Raw genomic sequence first — 14,955 nt, 5'->3', positions numbered from 1 at the left:
GTCAAATTAGGCTTAACAGGAACTTACTGTTCCATATACCATGTTTTTATTTAACAATACTAATATGACAGAATTTGATTATTAATTAAGCACAATTAGTCAAGACAGTTTATTGTTTTAGTCACAAATGTATCCATATGCCTCAGAAACAGGCTTTGCTAGGAAAATCTAGCCGGATACTACTCTTACACTTGAATTGCATCACTCTGAGATTAATTTTTCATGAGGCAGGCTGACCCCTTTATTTTAGAGGCCTGGTGTTGTTTTGAATAATTACTGTACTGAATTCCATCAAAGAATACCTATGAATGGGATACATTGTGATTTGAAGAAGCTACTTATTAACATCTTTTTCCTGCCTGGATGAATAGTAATTATGAGGTCATAATTACAGGCCTGATCATCAGCTACTGATATGAGCTCAAATCAGGTGGGTGGGTGAACGGAGTCAACAAATGCCCATGTACTCAGTCAGTGCACTGTTTTGAGCCATCTAATAGAATTTAAAGTCTATTATTGTAACAGAAATTGCTCCACATGATTAAAGTTTTTATTAGGAAACACAAGTACCCTTTAGATTTTGACTGTTCTGAAAGCCCAGAGTTTTAGTCATATTAAATGACAAAATGAGCATAAATCATAGAGCACTAAATTAATTATGACTGTAATCTAGGCCACAGCTTGACTTCAGCATGCCAGGTTTAACATGAAAAGCTTATTCACATCACTAAATGTATGGCTAATTAAAATTGATTTGATGCCAAGCGAGGTCATGGTGTACAGCTTTTAATCTCGATACTCTATCACACGCCTCTTTAACATTAAAGACATTTACTGATCTTAAATAACATGATTACTATAACAAGGACATTCTGATAATGTGACAAATCTGAAACTTCTCTTTATTCACTGCACTGAAAAAAAGCCTTCCCGTGAGCTATACAAATAGATAAATTGATTTGTATATATATAGAGAGAGAGAGAGAAAAAGAGAGAGAGATTAAATATATTTATTTTAAAATATTTACAAATTTAATTTATTTAGAAACTAAGCATTAAATTGGTAAAAAGTGAAAGTAAACCCATTGATAATGTTATAAAATATTTCAATTTAAAATCTAACAGATTCCACAAAAATATAAAGCAGCAAAACAGAGTTCAGCATTGATACTAAGAACAATTGATAACTGAGCCCAAATAATACTTATTGATAATTGAGCACTAAATCAGCATATTAGAATGATTTCTGTATAATCATGTGATACTGAAGACTGGAGCAGTGGCTGCTGAAAATTTAACTTTACCATCACAGGAGTAAATTACATTTCAAAACAGTACTGTATTTTGGATTGAATAAATAGAGCCTGGGTGAGAATTGAAATATTTTAATTATTCCAAAAATGTCTAAATGTTATATTATAATGATATTATATTATAACAAATGCATGCAGCACATCATTAGCACATCTGTTCAGTGATGCACTTAATGCATTCAGATGCATTCAGTCTGAGTAACAGCCTGTATACACTATACATGTTAGTATTCATGGTGTACTCATGTGAAACATCACTGACACACTTTAGGGTATGATACAAAACTGAGTCATCCTCTTGGCCCAGTTCCAATCCACGATGAATCCAGTTCATTGTGTGGAGCTTTAAAGTCTTATCTTCAAAATCTGTGGTATGGCCGGATGCAAAATTTGGTTGTTATATTTGGAAACTAATAGTTTAAATAACTCCCAGGTCTAACCACTGACTCACAATAGCCTGTAAACATTTATATAATGCATTTAGCATTCTTAATTTCATATTGCAATATTATATTTATTTCCCGTGTTATCATGCGCAATGTGAATTTTTGTAATTTAACACAATACAAATGTTTGCCTCTTAACAATTCCCTGGCAAAACTAATCAATGAGCGCTACTTGAACACATTATCTAATTTGTATGAACTGATTCTGTTGCATGACTAAATGATTTATGTCTCGCTCCCCTGTGTTTCTCACTTCTAACAATTCTTAATAAGCTCTGGGGCCTGTGAGTGTCAGCACTACAGTTCCTCACGAAAAAAGCTGTGTAGATTTGTAATCGAAAAGAGATTATGTAGCATCCAACATGGCATTGTTATACATTTGAAGGCCTGCTTTCCTTTTACATGTATTTTTTATCAGGCTCATGTTAACATCCTTGCAGAAGGAAGCATTCTGAAGGGTTATATTTTGTATGCAGAGCTTGAACTCGAGCGGATGATCAGCAACACCTGATTCATACAGAGGCAACGGATTCATCTGGGCCAATGAGAGCGTGTATGTAAGCGTGGGTAGAAGGGGGTGGGGTGTTGCTTTGTGACTCATTAGCCTTGCAGCATCTGGTTTTGGTGCGCTTCTACTGATTCAAATAGATTACTAGAGACATCCCAGGGACGTCATTATTTGGTTTGAAGCCTGAAGCTAAATGGTATTGCCTTACTCACCCTAAAATTGTATTTCTGCATAGGAGAAAGGCTTAGAAAGAATGGCTGTTGAATGTGACCTATATTCACAAATAGATCAGACACAGCCCCAACACTGCGTGGGATTCATATGGCATGTGCCTAGTGCATTTGTTTAATAAGTGTAAGCTCAATTAATCAAATAAAACCAGTTTACTTCAGTAAGATGGCGCTGATGAATTCTGGTTCATTTACATATTTAGTATTAATATTTATTTCCACATAACAATACATTAGAGCATTAGCATTAGAGGGTTTCCCAAATTGGGTTCATGAGGAAAGTACAGTGGGTTTGTGAGTTGATGAAAAGCTAATAATAAATTCCCTCAAATCAAATGTAAATAAATAAATGGGGCTGCACATTAATCGCTATCTGATTCACTGCCCCAGCATCACACAATTCACAGTAAATGCATTAAACTCCATCTCTTCTTATGGGTTAAACATGCATTAGGGAATACAGAGTGTGCAAGGTTTCTTTATTTACACATTTAATTTGTATACTTTCCAACATTTTGTGGACAAACGTTTACAGGTTTACAAGCTTGAGGATTTGAAATATATATAAAAAATTGGGGGTAAAAATGTAATAAAAATTTCAAATATAATAAAATTTGGATTTGATTCTAATTATCAAATATTCATGGTTTATTTTACAGTGCAATTGTAATTTATAAAAGCTTTTCAATTGGTTTGAGTCCAATTGAAGGTTTAAATGCAAAAACAAAACACTTACTAATAAAAGATTAAATACTTTATTTATTAACTGGTGTGTCATGTGACTATTAAAGGGATAGTTCACCCAAAAATGAAAATTAGCCCATGTTTTACTCATCCTCAGGGCATCTTAGGCATATCTGACATTCCTCTTTCAGACTGATCCAATCGGAGTTATATTAAAAATTCTGAACTTCTAAACTGTATAATGGCAATGAAGGTGCCCCTTCAGTTTTCGAAGCTGAAAAAGTGCATCCATCCTTCATAAAATACTTCCACACTGCTCCAGGGTGTTAATAAAGTGGAGTAGTGAAATTATATGAATGCAAAACAATGCTTTAGTGTTAAAAAAATATAGATTTTTAAACTGATAAACTGTAATCTCCAGTTACCGGTTGCTCAGGCAGGTGCATTCACAACAAGGCATTCGAGCGTATGGCGTAGGCGTAGCAGAAGACGTAGAACGTAAGCGGAAAGCGCAACAATTGGTCAGCGCCGTGCTGGCTCTGTAACATTGCGCTTTCATTCCACTTTCAGTGCATTTGGCTTCCCATATACGACTAAACACCTGTACTCTCACTCTCAGTTATGTTGCTTCTAGCGGCTGTTTATTGTTGTAGATATAGAATGCATAGAGACTTATACACAATGCCCTCTTCTGGAGAAGGTGCGGGAATATGCAGCTCATTTGCATTTAAAGCGATACACTCCAAATCAGCTCTTTTTTTTTTTTGTGACATCCCAAAACTGACATTTTTCAGCTGTTATAATAAATTATCTATTGGGTATTTTGAGCTAAAACTTCACAGACATATTCTGGGGACACCCAATACCAATATTACATCTTGTAAAATGTAATAGTTAAACGACAGACTTCTCTCTGGTGAAGTGTGCAGGACTTCAGTATTTAGTCAACTTAAACCCCACTCCTTTTGGTCACAGCTGATGGATAGAACCAAGTCCACACACTAAAAGCATCTGTCTGTACATCCTTTGTATCACAACCTTTAAAGGGTTACTCCATCCCAAAATGAAAATTTTGTCATTAAATACTTACCCCCATGTCATTGCTTTTATGGACTTTGATACTGTTATTTACTTGGCTGTCTATGGGACAGTCTCAAGCATACAGGTTTTTATCTGAAATATCTTGAGCTTTTACAGGTTTGGAACGACATAGGGGTAAGTGATTAATGACAAAATTTTCATTTTAGGGTGGAGTAACCCTTTAATAACTGCTTTACACTGTGATTTGGCAAGTGTAGCTTATTGCAACAGTTGCCCTTATTTGAATACAACTGAACTTATGTTAAGCTACTAAAAGCGTTGCTGCATTTAGTTTCTTACTGCCCAACACAAACGATTTAAAAACTATGAATAATGTCACAAGCAAAGGCATGTGCCAGTAACTCCTTGCAAATTACCAGTCGGTTAAAAATAAATGTCTCGGTCACTGGTTTTATTTCCAGTTCCAAATTACATCTCTGTTTCCACCTTTCAACAATAACATTGCTTCCTCCTTTTGAGAGAGGATTTTCCCCCTTGTGTGTGTTGTGCGGATGCTAGCAAAAGAGCTAAAAATACATGCAATTTTACCTATACCACATGATAAAACACAAACACGCTATATAGCACTCTGGGAGAGCAAAGGCCTAAGCCTAATGTGTCATTTCTTTCGGACCAGCGCACAGTGCACATGGCCACTTATAAAAATAACATGCCAACAGAGAGCTTTTAGAGAGATGCTGGGCTTTGCATATTTAAAGGATGAGCCACGCCACATGTAAACACTTGGACAATCAACTCTGAGGGGTTAACATAAAATGTGATACTACTGGTTTATGTAGAACAGTCGCAATATAAAATAGTTTGATTAAAATGCATTTTAATGCAGTTTCTAATTTTTACATTAATGAACAACCAGCCCTGTCTGTACGTTTGTGCTGTACACCCTCTTTAATAAATAATTTCCTCTTGAACACTTCCTTTTTTACCAGATAAAAAGTAAAGGGGATTCAGCCATAATTGCAGGTTGTGCTTCTGTCCCAAACACTTGAACCCTGGGCTAATAACAGCTGGTGCAGTTTGCCATCTCATGTTTAATTCATAAAGCACACTGTAAGGATGATTATAGCTTTGTAAAATGAATAAAGACCCCAGATTAGGGTCTCCATATACACTCCTTTTCTGTCAGTGTAGTGATGTCTATGACCTCCATTCAGTGTAGTGCTGGCAGTTTGCAAAATCAATGAAAATGACTTAAGCCCCATGATTTTTATGAAATAATGATTGATTGCTCTGAGGTTAAGTAAACTACATGGCGTTAAGTGAAGTGTACAAGTGCCCTGTGGGGTTTGATAGAGTAACAGCTGTTTATTGACACCTGAATTCTTCTGGAAGATCTGGGCCAAAGCAGTATTTCATGACAAAATCATTTTTAGTCACATTTAGGTATATAAACAAGCTCATCAAAAAAGATTTCCCAGTCAGCTGGCTAAACATCCAGATTTTAATTCACATTTATTGCTATTGGCTGCTGCACAGATGAACAGCTGCATGCAGGAAAAAGATTTAAAAATATCAGATCAAAAATGTTACAAAATCCATGTCCGCCTCAGATTACAGATTATGCAGTGGGTTTCACTCAAAATATGCAATAAATGTACTTATCAAAGTACATATCACCACATCAGTGATTCAGATTTACATCTGAGTTATATACAAGATTTACATAACAAAACTGTGCAAAACTAAAATAGCTATATAGTGATAAAATGGTATCATTTATATAATTTTCTTTTTTTAAATTTAGATTTTGAATAAGTCACTTGTATTTAGTATAAATTACATTTATACTAAATACAAAACACCTCATCTGACCGGGCCAAAAGCATTGTACAGGGACTTGAATCACTATTTTTATGTTCATTTATGACCTGTTCGAATGATAATAAATCAGACTTTCCAATGCTAAATATGAGAGAGAGGACCTTTTAGCATGAACACATTCACTAGAATGAATCAGAGTTTTCAATGCTACAAATGTGAAAAGGAGGAGAAATTTGAAATGAAAATTAACCTTATTTATTTTCTAAATGCATCTTTTATATCTCATTAAGAATGATTCATTAGTGTATTTTCATGTTCAATTTAAAAAAAGATTACTTGATTACCCAATGGTTTTGCCATCAATGTACTTCTCAGAGTAAGATTATACAGGTTCAAATTTCTGTTTGTTGTGTGTATAGTGTATCTGCACGCCACTTGTCTTTTATTCGCTCACCTTGGGCCTCTTGGGAATTTTGTGGTTTTTATTAAATATCTGATGTAAGGCACATAAAAGCATTGTTAATGTAAAAGTTTTCCCTGGGAGCGATGAAGATGTTGTGTCATATAACAAAAGCTAAATGGCTACTCATCAGAACTGCTCATCAGATCTTGGCCATTCACTGCATTGACTCCTTTTAAGGCTTACAGAGGCTCGGGCTTCCTGATTGGATGCTCCAGCTCATCAGCTGCTGTGGGGGTCTAGGCAGTCTGCACATGATGAGCTGTAGGCTGTGTGTGTGTGTGTGTGTGTGTGTGTGTGTGCGCGTACAGACACATCTAAACTGTAATGTACATGAGCACTGCTGAAACACTCTGTGCTGAAGTATTCTTTTGGTGTGGTGTCTGTAATACACTATACATCACAGACTTTGCATCACAGACATAAAACAGCGTTGTCCTCTGTGCAAAGAAAGATTCAAAGGTGCTGTGAACTGACTTGTCTATCTTCACACATAGTCAAAAACAAACTATGTTGACAGGGATATATTAAAATGATTAAAGCTTCTTAAAGCCTCCTGAGTTATTGCTATATGATCATAATGTGGGTATGATTATGTGCCAAAGACAAAAAATGCATTAATTGTAAATTAGCTCCCTCCAGTGGTCTGAAGGTTATGTTACTGTGAGAGAATAAGATTTTTTTTTTGTTGTAGTCTGTTTTGTTTTTTGGATGCCAGTTTAGAATAATAAAGATATATTTTTTTTGTCTGTTTTGTTTTTTGGATGCCAGTTCAGGATAACAAAGACATTTCTGTGAGCACATTGACACTTAGTGTGGAGTGTTATAGTATATGGGGGAAATTTCAAATCTGATATTTATTAATAAAAATACTCTTGTTCCAAAAAATAATTTTTGAGAAACTTTTAACAGTTTTTCAGGTGTAAACTGAATGTTTGCATGGATCTTGAAAGTCTTTCTCAAGAGAAGCGCAGAAGGACTTTAAAAAAGATCAGATGATAAAGCTGCTATTGAATGCAACAATAAAAAGAAGATGAGAAAATAACATGAAAAATAAACACTCCTCTGTGAATGGTATGAACTCTTCAATGATAAATGAAGGCCCAAGAGTGTTTTAAACGAAACTATTTTTCATTTTGAATTCATGATGTTAATAAAAAAATGTTGTCAAAGTTTGATGTGAAACAGGCCTGGTTGTTGGCAGATATAGAAGCGTGGGCTGGCATATATCCTGCTGGGTGGGCAATGTTGCTCTTTCTTTATTTTTAAACTTATCTATATTGTCTATACTCTCCCTTTAAATTCTGAGCACAGACCACCCAATAAACAAAAGCAGCTGACACTTTTTTTCCAAAAAGAGAAAATGAAAGCAATAAAGGAGATGAATGAAGAAATATATTTCAAGGACTAAAATGTATTGTAACTTACTGCATTTGATCTATTTGCTCATTTATTTTGTCCATTTTTGTATTTTAATAGGCAAAACGACTTAACCACAACCTACGTCTTAACCACAACCTATAAACACATTTGTCAAAGCCAATCTTCAGCACTTTCTCAGATTTCTTTTAATTCACAGATAAATAAACAAAAGATTAATGATGCCTTTATCTATACTGATTGGGCAAGACAGATATCTATGGCCCCCGACATACATAAAGGCCACATTGATGTGGTGTTCACGCTGACAGCACAGCTGTAAAAGTTTGTTACATTCTGGTCTCAAATTAAATTGTATTTTATTTTCTCTGTAGTCAGTGAAATAAATGATCATTGCATTTACTGCCATTGATCATATTAATTATACTGATTATCATTTGAATTTGTATGTCATATAAATAAGCTGTGATATTCCTGTCAAAGTACAGTAAGTATTGTTAAATTTTAAGTTTTTATTTTTAACATTTCTTAGTACTAATAATCACCTAGTGGAACTGTCATTTATCAAATCTATAAATATTTAATATGCATCAGAGTGACCCCACCCTTCCACTGTATTTCTATTGGCTGGATGGTGATTGCTTTACTCCTGATTAATTAATGACACGTTTGGTAACTCTGTCTGTTGATCACATGCCACACGCCTTTCCACTATGCTCTGCAGCTTAAAAGTTTGTGCAACTCATAAATAACCTAAATTGGAGGCTTTGCAGATGGCATTGTAGTATAAAATTTAAGTTCGCAGGCTTGCAGGTCTATGGACCTCAAGAAAAAGCCAACTAGTTAAACTTAAGCTGGGATTTTTTAAATTATATTACAAGCCCTTCCACTTACTACATTGAAGATAATTTTTGAACTACTCAAAGTTTAAAGTTTTATAAAACAAAAAATCTAAACCACAAGGACATTATGGTGAAAGGTCTTTCCTTTATTTTCCACATCAAACTTACACCAGGTTGCATTTATTGTAAGGGTTTTTATAAATCTTCCAAAATTTATCTAAAAAAAGGATTGAAACACCACTGCACATTTTTCTATCATCAACTCTGGAGACATTAAAGAGACAGTGCTTCTTCACCGATGTTTGAGGCTTCCAGACAGTTCATAGGTCTGTTTGAGAAAATCCCAAATTGCATCAAATTACGGAACTCTTTAGCAGACAAGGGGTCCATCTCGGAACATCCCATGTCATTAAAAAAAACAAAAAAAAAAAAACAAAAAAAAAACAATTCACTCATTCATTACAACTAACTCAAATTCGAACTCATTATTGGACAAAAAAGCTTGCAAACTTAAAAAATCTAACAGAAAAAAAACCCCCTAAACCATTAAAACAAAACATCAAAAACCAACAAAACTAAAATTCTTTTAGAAAGAGGTTTACAGCACATAAAACCCCAAATACAACACTCGCACAACAACCAAGTACTTGAAATTTAAATGGGTGACCTGTATGTAAGTCCTTTAACATGTGCCTTGTATTAAAACAACTGACCAAACAGACTAATTAAAAAAATTAAAGGAAAATAAAACAACCTGTTGAAACAGATACTATATACATATTGCCATTCGAACATTAGATTAAAAGGTATTACTCTGTGAAATACCCCAACAAAAGGTAGAAACTTAACCTGTTTCCACAGCAAGACAAAGGTAGAAAGGTACTCAAGGGTACTGTTTAATCCAACAAAGCTGTTAAACCTGAACATCATGAGAAATTTCCAGCAATGGCATTTCTCTTAAAAATTAACAAATCTCAATTTTAACATCTAAGATGACATCTTGTCAAAAATAAGTGACTCAGAAGGGCGAACTGCTCATAGGTTACACATGATTGATCTCTTTATTAAAAAACTACTTTGGGATTAAAAACGGAAATTTGATTTTGCCAACCTACAGCTTGACCCCCCCCATCTTTGCTCAATTTACATCACATTTACATACATCACGCTTTAAAATTCACGAGATCACACACCATCTGGTCGACCTACGTGAGCCCGATCTACAAGAAAAGCTGAATCAAGTAGAGACCATCTCATATAAAGAGTGTGACAAGATTCTTGGCAGCGATTGATTGATCCAGGAACAAAGGGGTTGAAGCTGGAGATGACTGGCTTGATGCTCTGTGTTTGGGCTGAGAATGAGACCTGGAGAGGTAGATGAGGAGCAGGAAACGCTCTGCCTCCTCACAGAGGTCTTGGGGAGCAGAGGTACGCTGCTGTCTTCTCTCAGTGGTGAAATCCTAGCTCTGTCTCGAATGGGCTGTTCAACAGCTTATTAACAATCGGCAAATCTCAAATCTCACGCTCATGCCACCCCCCTGATGACACCGATTTACATGTTGGGAATAAACTTGGAATGGCTATAAATGAATCATCAATAAACCCCTTTTATATAGTGTAATATATAATGCATTTATAAAAGAAAACACTTAGCCTCTACAGTGATTTATCTATGGTTTTACAAAGAGAAAAAAACAATCTGCAAGATCACAGTCTTTATCAGGCTTGATCTACACCTTGAACATTGTTTCCAAGTCGTCGAACAAAGGGTTAGTCGTCATCCTCATCGTCATCTTCACCCTCATCCTCTGCGTCCCTCTTTCGCTTCTCTCCTCGAACATCTGCCTCCTCTTCTATACAAAGAAAAAATATTAAAAAAAAAGAAAAAAAAAAAGTCCAACATAGGTGACAAGTTCCCAATGTCCGGTTGCATGATGAATTCTTACCTTCTCCTTCCTCCTCCTCTTCCTCTTCTACATAGTCACCATCATCTTCTTCATCCTATTACAGAAGGATGTTATCAAGCTGTAAATACTTGGAAAACTGGTTGCGAATGTTAAAAATAGGTGGAAGATACATCACCTGAATGTCCTCTTTCATAAGGTAGGAAAGTCCAACTTCTCCTCCCTCTGAGCCTTCCTCATCCTCCTCCTCCTCCTCTTCCTCATAATCTCCCAGCTGCCCTGCTCCTTCCTCGCCATCTTCATCTGCATGAAAGTAGTAGAAATAATGACTTAATGTAACATACTTTTGTCATTTACTTTGCAACGTATTTTTTTGTTGTTGTTATAATTATCCATGTATCCATTGGAAGAGCATCATAACTATGTGCACCAAAAAAGCACTTGACGGCATAATCAAACAAAGTCTTAATTCATGGTTCTTACCATCATCATCATCATCAGCTTCAGAGTCTGGAGCTTCATTGTCTTCTGCATCAAAGCCGTCCAGGTATGTGACCTGCGGCAGCAGCTCGAAGATGCTTTCCCTGTAGTCCTCCAACGTGGTGATCTCACAGTTGAACAGATCCAAACTTTTCAGGTTCTTTAGGTTTTGCTGAGGGAAGAGCATGTCATGCATCAAAAAAAAAAAAAACAAAAAAAAACCGACACTTAGGATAACAACCATCTGACTCTGAATTAACTGCGCCTTCTCTTAAGATAAAAATCATTCAGAAATATGATGTGGTGTCAGTGTTTTTACCAGGGCTTCCAGTGTGCTGAGTTCTTTGATCTTGTTGCCGCTCAAATTAAGATAAGTCAGGTTGGCGCATTTCTCTGCAAGTGTCTCCAGTGACCCTGAAATGTTATTATCACTCAGCTCCAACTGTAATAGAGAGAGAATTGCTCTTAAAATAAACTCAACATATACTGGAAAGGTCCAAAGAAATACTAACAGGACAATTAAAGCAAAGAATGTATTCAGACAATAATAACAATTATACTCCGTAATACTAACTGACATTTATATGCTTACAAGACTATTTACAACTACACTTATTAAACATGGATATTTTTCAATGTCACACTTCTTAAGTTTCCTTTGGACATTCTCCATCCATTTTTGTTCATTTTAATAATACAACGGCTCTACATCAATATGTAAACTATGTTACCATATCAGTAACATTAAACTTAAAACACAACAGATCTTCTAGTTAAGAGCGCTTTGCCTAAGGTGTACTGAACTGAATGCTAGATTTCTTGACTGACCTTCCTCAATTTTGGCAGTGTGGGTAGTTTGGCCAGGGAGGTGAGACCCACGTTGACCATGCTGAGGAACTCCAGTTCCTTAAACTCATCTGTCAGGCCTTCAATCTCACCATCACTTGAGCGGCAATTATCTACCACCAGCTCTGCTACCTGCATGAGAAATAAACATAGTTAAGAAACAACTTAATAGTTAGGACACTGGTAAACAAAGAACCACACTATGGGTATGATCTACCACAAGAGTAAAGTTGCAACAACTGACAACTGCTGATGCCACTGATAGAGGCAGTCTGTTCAGTAGCCCATCAAACGATCAGTCCCCCCCTCCCATTTCTGTGATTTTGAGATTTGTTACACATTGAGGTGAAGGTGAAACTTAGAGCGCTACTAGTGGCACCAAACGGTACTGCAAAAACAATGAGCGTTTTCAAACAGGTTTCTAGACCCCCCTCCCCTTTACTATTCTGTCGGGAAAACACAGCCCCCCTCTTTGATGGGGTGGACTGTTGAAACATACAGCACCTTAGGAACTCCGCTATATTTGCACTTTTCGGGGAAAGCTAAATAAATGTCTCTAAATTTAATTAAATCGGAACAAGACAAAAAAAAAATCTTTTAATTTATATTTAAGGCTACTGGAAACATGTAAACAACATTGATGTGTATCTGCCTAAAAGAGTTGAACAATAAAGTTAATTAACTTTAAAAACTTTTAGATTTTTTTTTTTTTTTTACAATAAACTAAAACTGTTTATGGGCTTTGCGCACAGGCGCACACAGTATTACACTGCAGCCCTAAAATTTAAATATTCAATAACTTGTTGCCCTTGTGGAAAGATACATTTTCAGCACGTGAGGTGTGTGATGTAGCCTTGGTAAGCCTTGCTTCCACCTCTTTTATCACTTAGGATTTACAATGAATTTACTGCCAGCGTTCCACGAGAAGATTTTCAGAACGCGCGCGTAATGCCAGTAATATATTGTTATCTTTCTTGTAAGTTACTGGTGACGCGAGATACACTCGAGTTAAAAGCCACGTATCGTCGTTTATACACGCCCGCTCCGCCGGAGTATTAACTCAAGCTCGTGTAAAAGATCCCATCCATCAAACCCCCATTCAAAAGAAGCGTGCTTCTCTACTAATCTACTAAAACCGGAGAGGAGGAAGGGGGGCTCGCCCCTTCACCATCTGCCACATTCCTTCAATTAATAAAATAGTGACGGATATGATTCACAAAGCCGAATGCATATTGTTTAACGTCAGTGATAAACAATGTTACAGAAGCTTACATAATTACGCCATTAGCGTAACCACGGAGGGAAATGTCAACTTGTTTTTCAAAACGGTTCGCACAAGCGCATCCGTCCAGCGAGCGACTATTTATGGCTCTACGCGCCAATTACTCCGTTCTACACTGCTCGTAAGCACCGTGACTCAGAAATCGCTTAACTTTGAAGAATAAAAATACTGTAAAAGCCACAATACACCGTCATTTGCGCTTCAACTATTGATGCAACAAAATGACTTCCACTCCCCGCCCGTGAACGCGGAGACTCGAGCAGCTTTCACCCCCCATCCTCACCACACACACTGCGCGGCGCTGCAGCAGCCATGAACGCGGCTCAATTATACTGTTTGACCAATATGTGCTTGAGCTCTCAAACCCTGAACTTCAATGGCTTTGAGGGTCTGAGGAGGAAGATCGAAAGCAAGTGCCCTTGAATCTCTAACGTTGGAGAGTAAGATGTCCGCCTTTGGAAGAAACTGCTCGTTTTAATAACGTTGGAGAAGCCATAGTGAGGTTAACTTACGCTTCGGCGAAGCTTGCCTACAATGAATTTTTGATATGAGGAAAGGAGATATTTGCGTGATGTTTTCGCTCGGTATTTTGCATATATGTACGGTCGGACTATTAAATCGTTTAACAATACTGCAGTTTTGTTTTTATTTCAATTTTTCTTCGGAAGCGAGAATGCGGTCGTATCGAGGGACTATAATCACGTCGTAACCGAGTTGGACGTCACTTGTTGAGTAATAAAAATGGTTTCTGAAGCATCAAAATAAAAACTGGTCTTAAAAATTGAAGTACGTTTCACATTTTGAGGTTCTAGTTGGGACGCCCACAACGACAAGTCCAAGGCAATGGCGAAGGAGACCATGTAACGAGTTCACAAAAGATTCACCAAGAGTTTTGCGCGCTCACATAACGATATATCGACTAACGTTATTTGTTTTAAAATAATCTTGTATATATCCACATAGGCATTCTATGAGGCATTTATTAATGACTAAAACTCGTATTTTCATCATTTTAAGCGTCCATGTGGTGCTGCCATTCAGCGGACTCTACTGACTGCTCCTTACGTGCAGGACAGACAGGTTGCGAACTAACATAATTTCGCGTTTCCGTAAAAAAAATAAATAATTAAAGCTCTCACCTCCGCTGGAGTTTTGTTCCTCAGCTCTAAACTGATCCTCTTCTTCATCTCCATTTTGTTGGTGATTTCTGCACTGTTTTAGACTGACTAAAGAAAAAAAAATTCAGAAACTCCGGAGCACGGACCAACGGCTCGGCTTTCTTCAATGGCTGCCGTTCTCTAACTGATCCTCCATGATACCTCGCATCCAACCCCCTTCCTGAGGTCCCGCCCCCAACGCGCCCTCATTGGCTCGTGGTTATTTTTGAAAGCGTCATTGGTGGATCGGCCTGTCGCTCAAACGGATCATGCTTATCAACATAATCGGTCTTTGTAGACAGACGTGATTGGCTGGAAATACGCGCGCAGTAGATTTTAGACGGGTCGCTCAGAACGTCAGTATGAAGCTTTCGAACTATAAATCCGCCCATTCTTTGACCTCATTGACGCCTGGAAGCGATGTCCATGTCTTTTAATACTCCAGTTAACCGAAATCAATTTGGAGACCAGGTTAAAACGGTGCATTTTTAAAGAGTCTAAAGTGACCACTAACATATTAGAAAAAAAAATAAACAATACAAATATGTTATCTTGGTATAT

General features: G+C 36.8%; 1 protein-coding gene across 3 annotated transcripts; it reads right to left on the bottom strand.

The window, feature by feature from the left end:
* Positions 1-8,850: 8,850 nt before the first annotated feature.
* On the bottom strand, positions 8,851-14,548 carry anp32e (acidic (leucine-rich) nuclear phosphoprotein 32 family, member E). Of its 3 annotated transcripts, none has more exons than XM_052584439.1 (7): positions 14,377-14,548; positions 11,938-12,087; positions 11,429-11,551; positions 11,113-11,281; positions 10,808-10,932; positions 10,672-10,726; positions 8,851-10,575 (listed from the first exon to the last, which is right to left on the bottom strand). In XM_052584439.1, the coding sequence occupies exons 1-7, from the start codon at positions 14,428-14,430 to the stop codon at positions 10,496-10,498; spliced, it is 756 nt and encodes a 251-aa protein (XP_052440399.1). In that variant the 5' UTR covers positions 14,431-14,548; the 3' UTR covers positions 8,851-10,495. The 3 variants fall into 3 exon arrangements, with proteins under 3 accessions (XP_052440399.1, XP_052440400.1, XP_052440398.1); XM_052584440.1 differs by having other exon boundaries at positions 8,851-10,578; positions 10,808-10,933; positions 11,117-11,281; XM_052584438.1 differs by having other exon boundaries at positions 8,851-10,578; positions 14,377-14,546.
* Between the last annotated feature and the right edge of the window lie 407 nt (positions 14,549-14,955).

Source organism: Carassius gibelio, chromosome B19 (genome assembly GCF_023724105.1).
Source record: "Carassius gibelio isolate Cgi1373 ecotype wild population from Czech Republic chromosome B19, carGib1.2-hapl.c, whole genome shotgun sequence".
Taxonomy (NCBI): domain Eukaryota; kingdom Metazoa; phylum Chordata; class Actinopteri; order Cypriniformes; family Cyprinidae; genus Carassius; species Carassius gibelio.
Note: the sequence above shows the minus strand (reverse complement) of the source record. Positions and strands in the feature narration are given on the sequence as shown.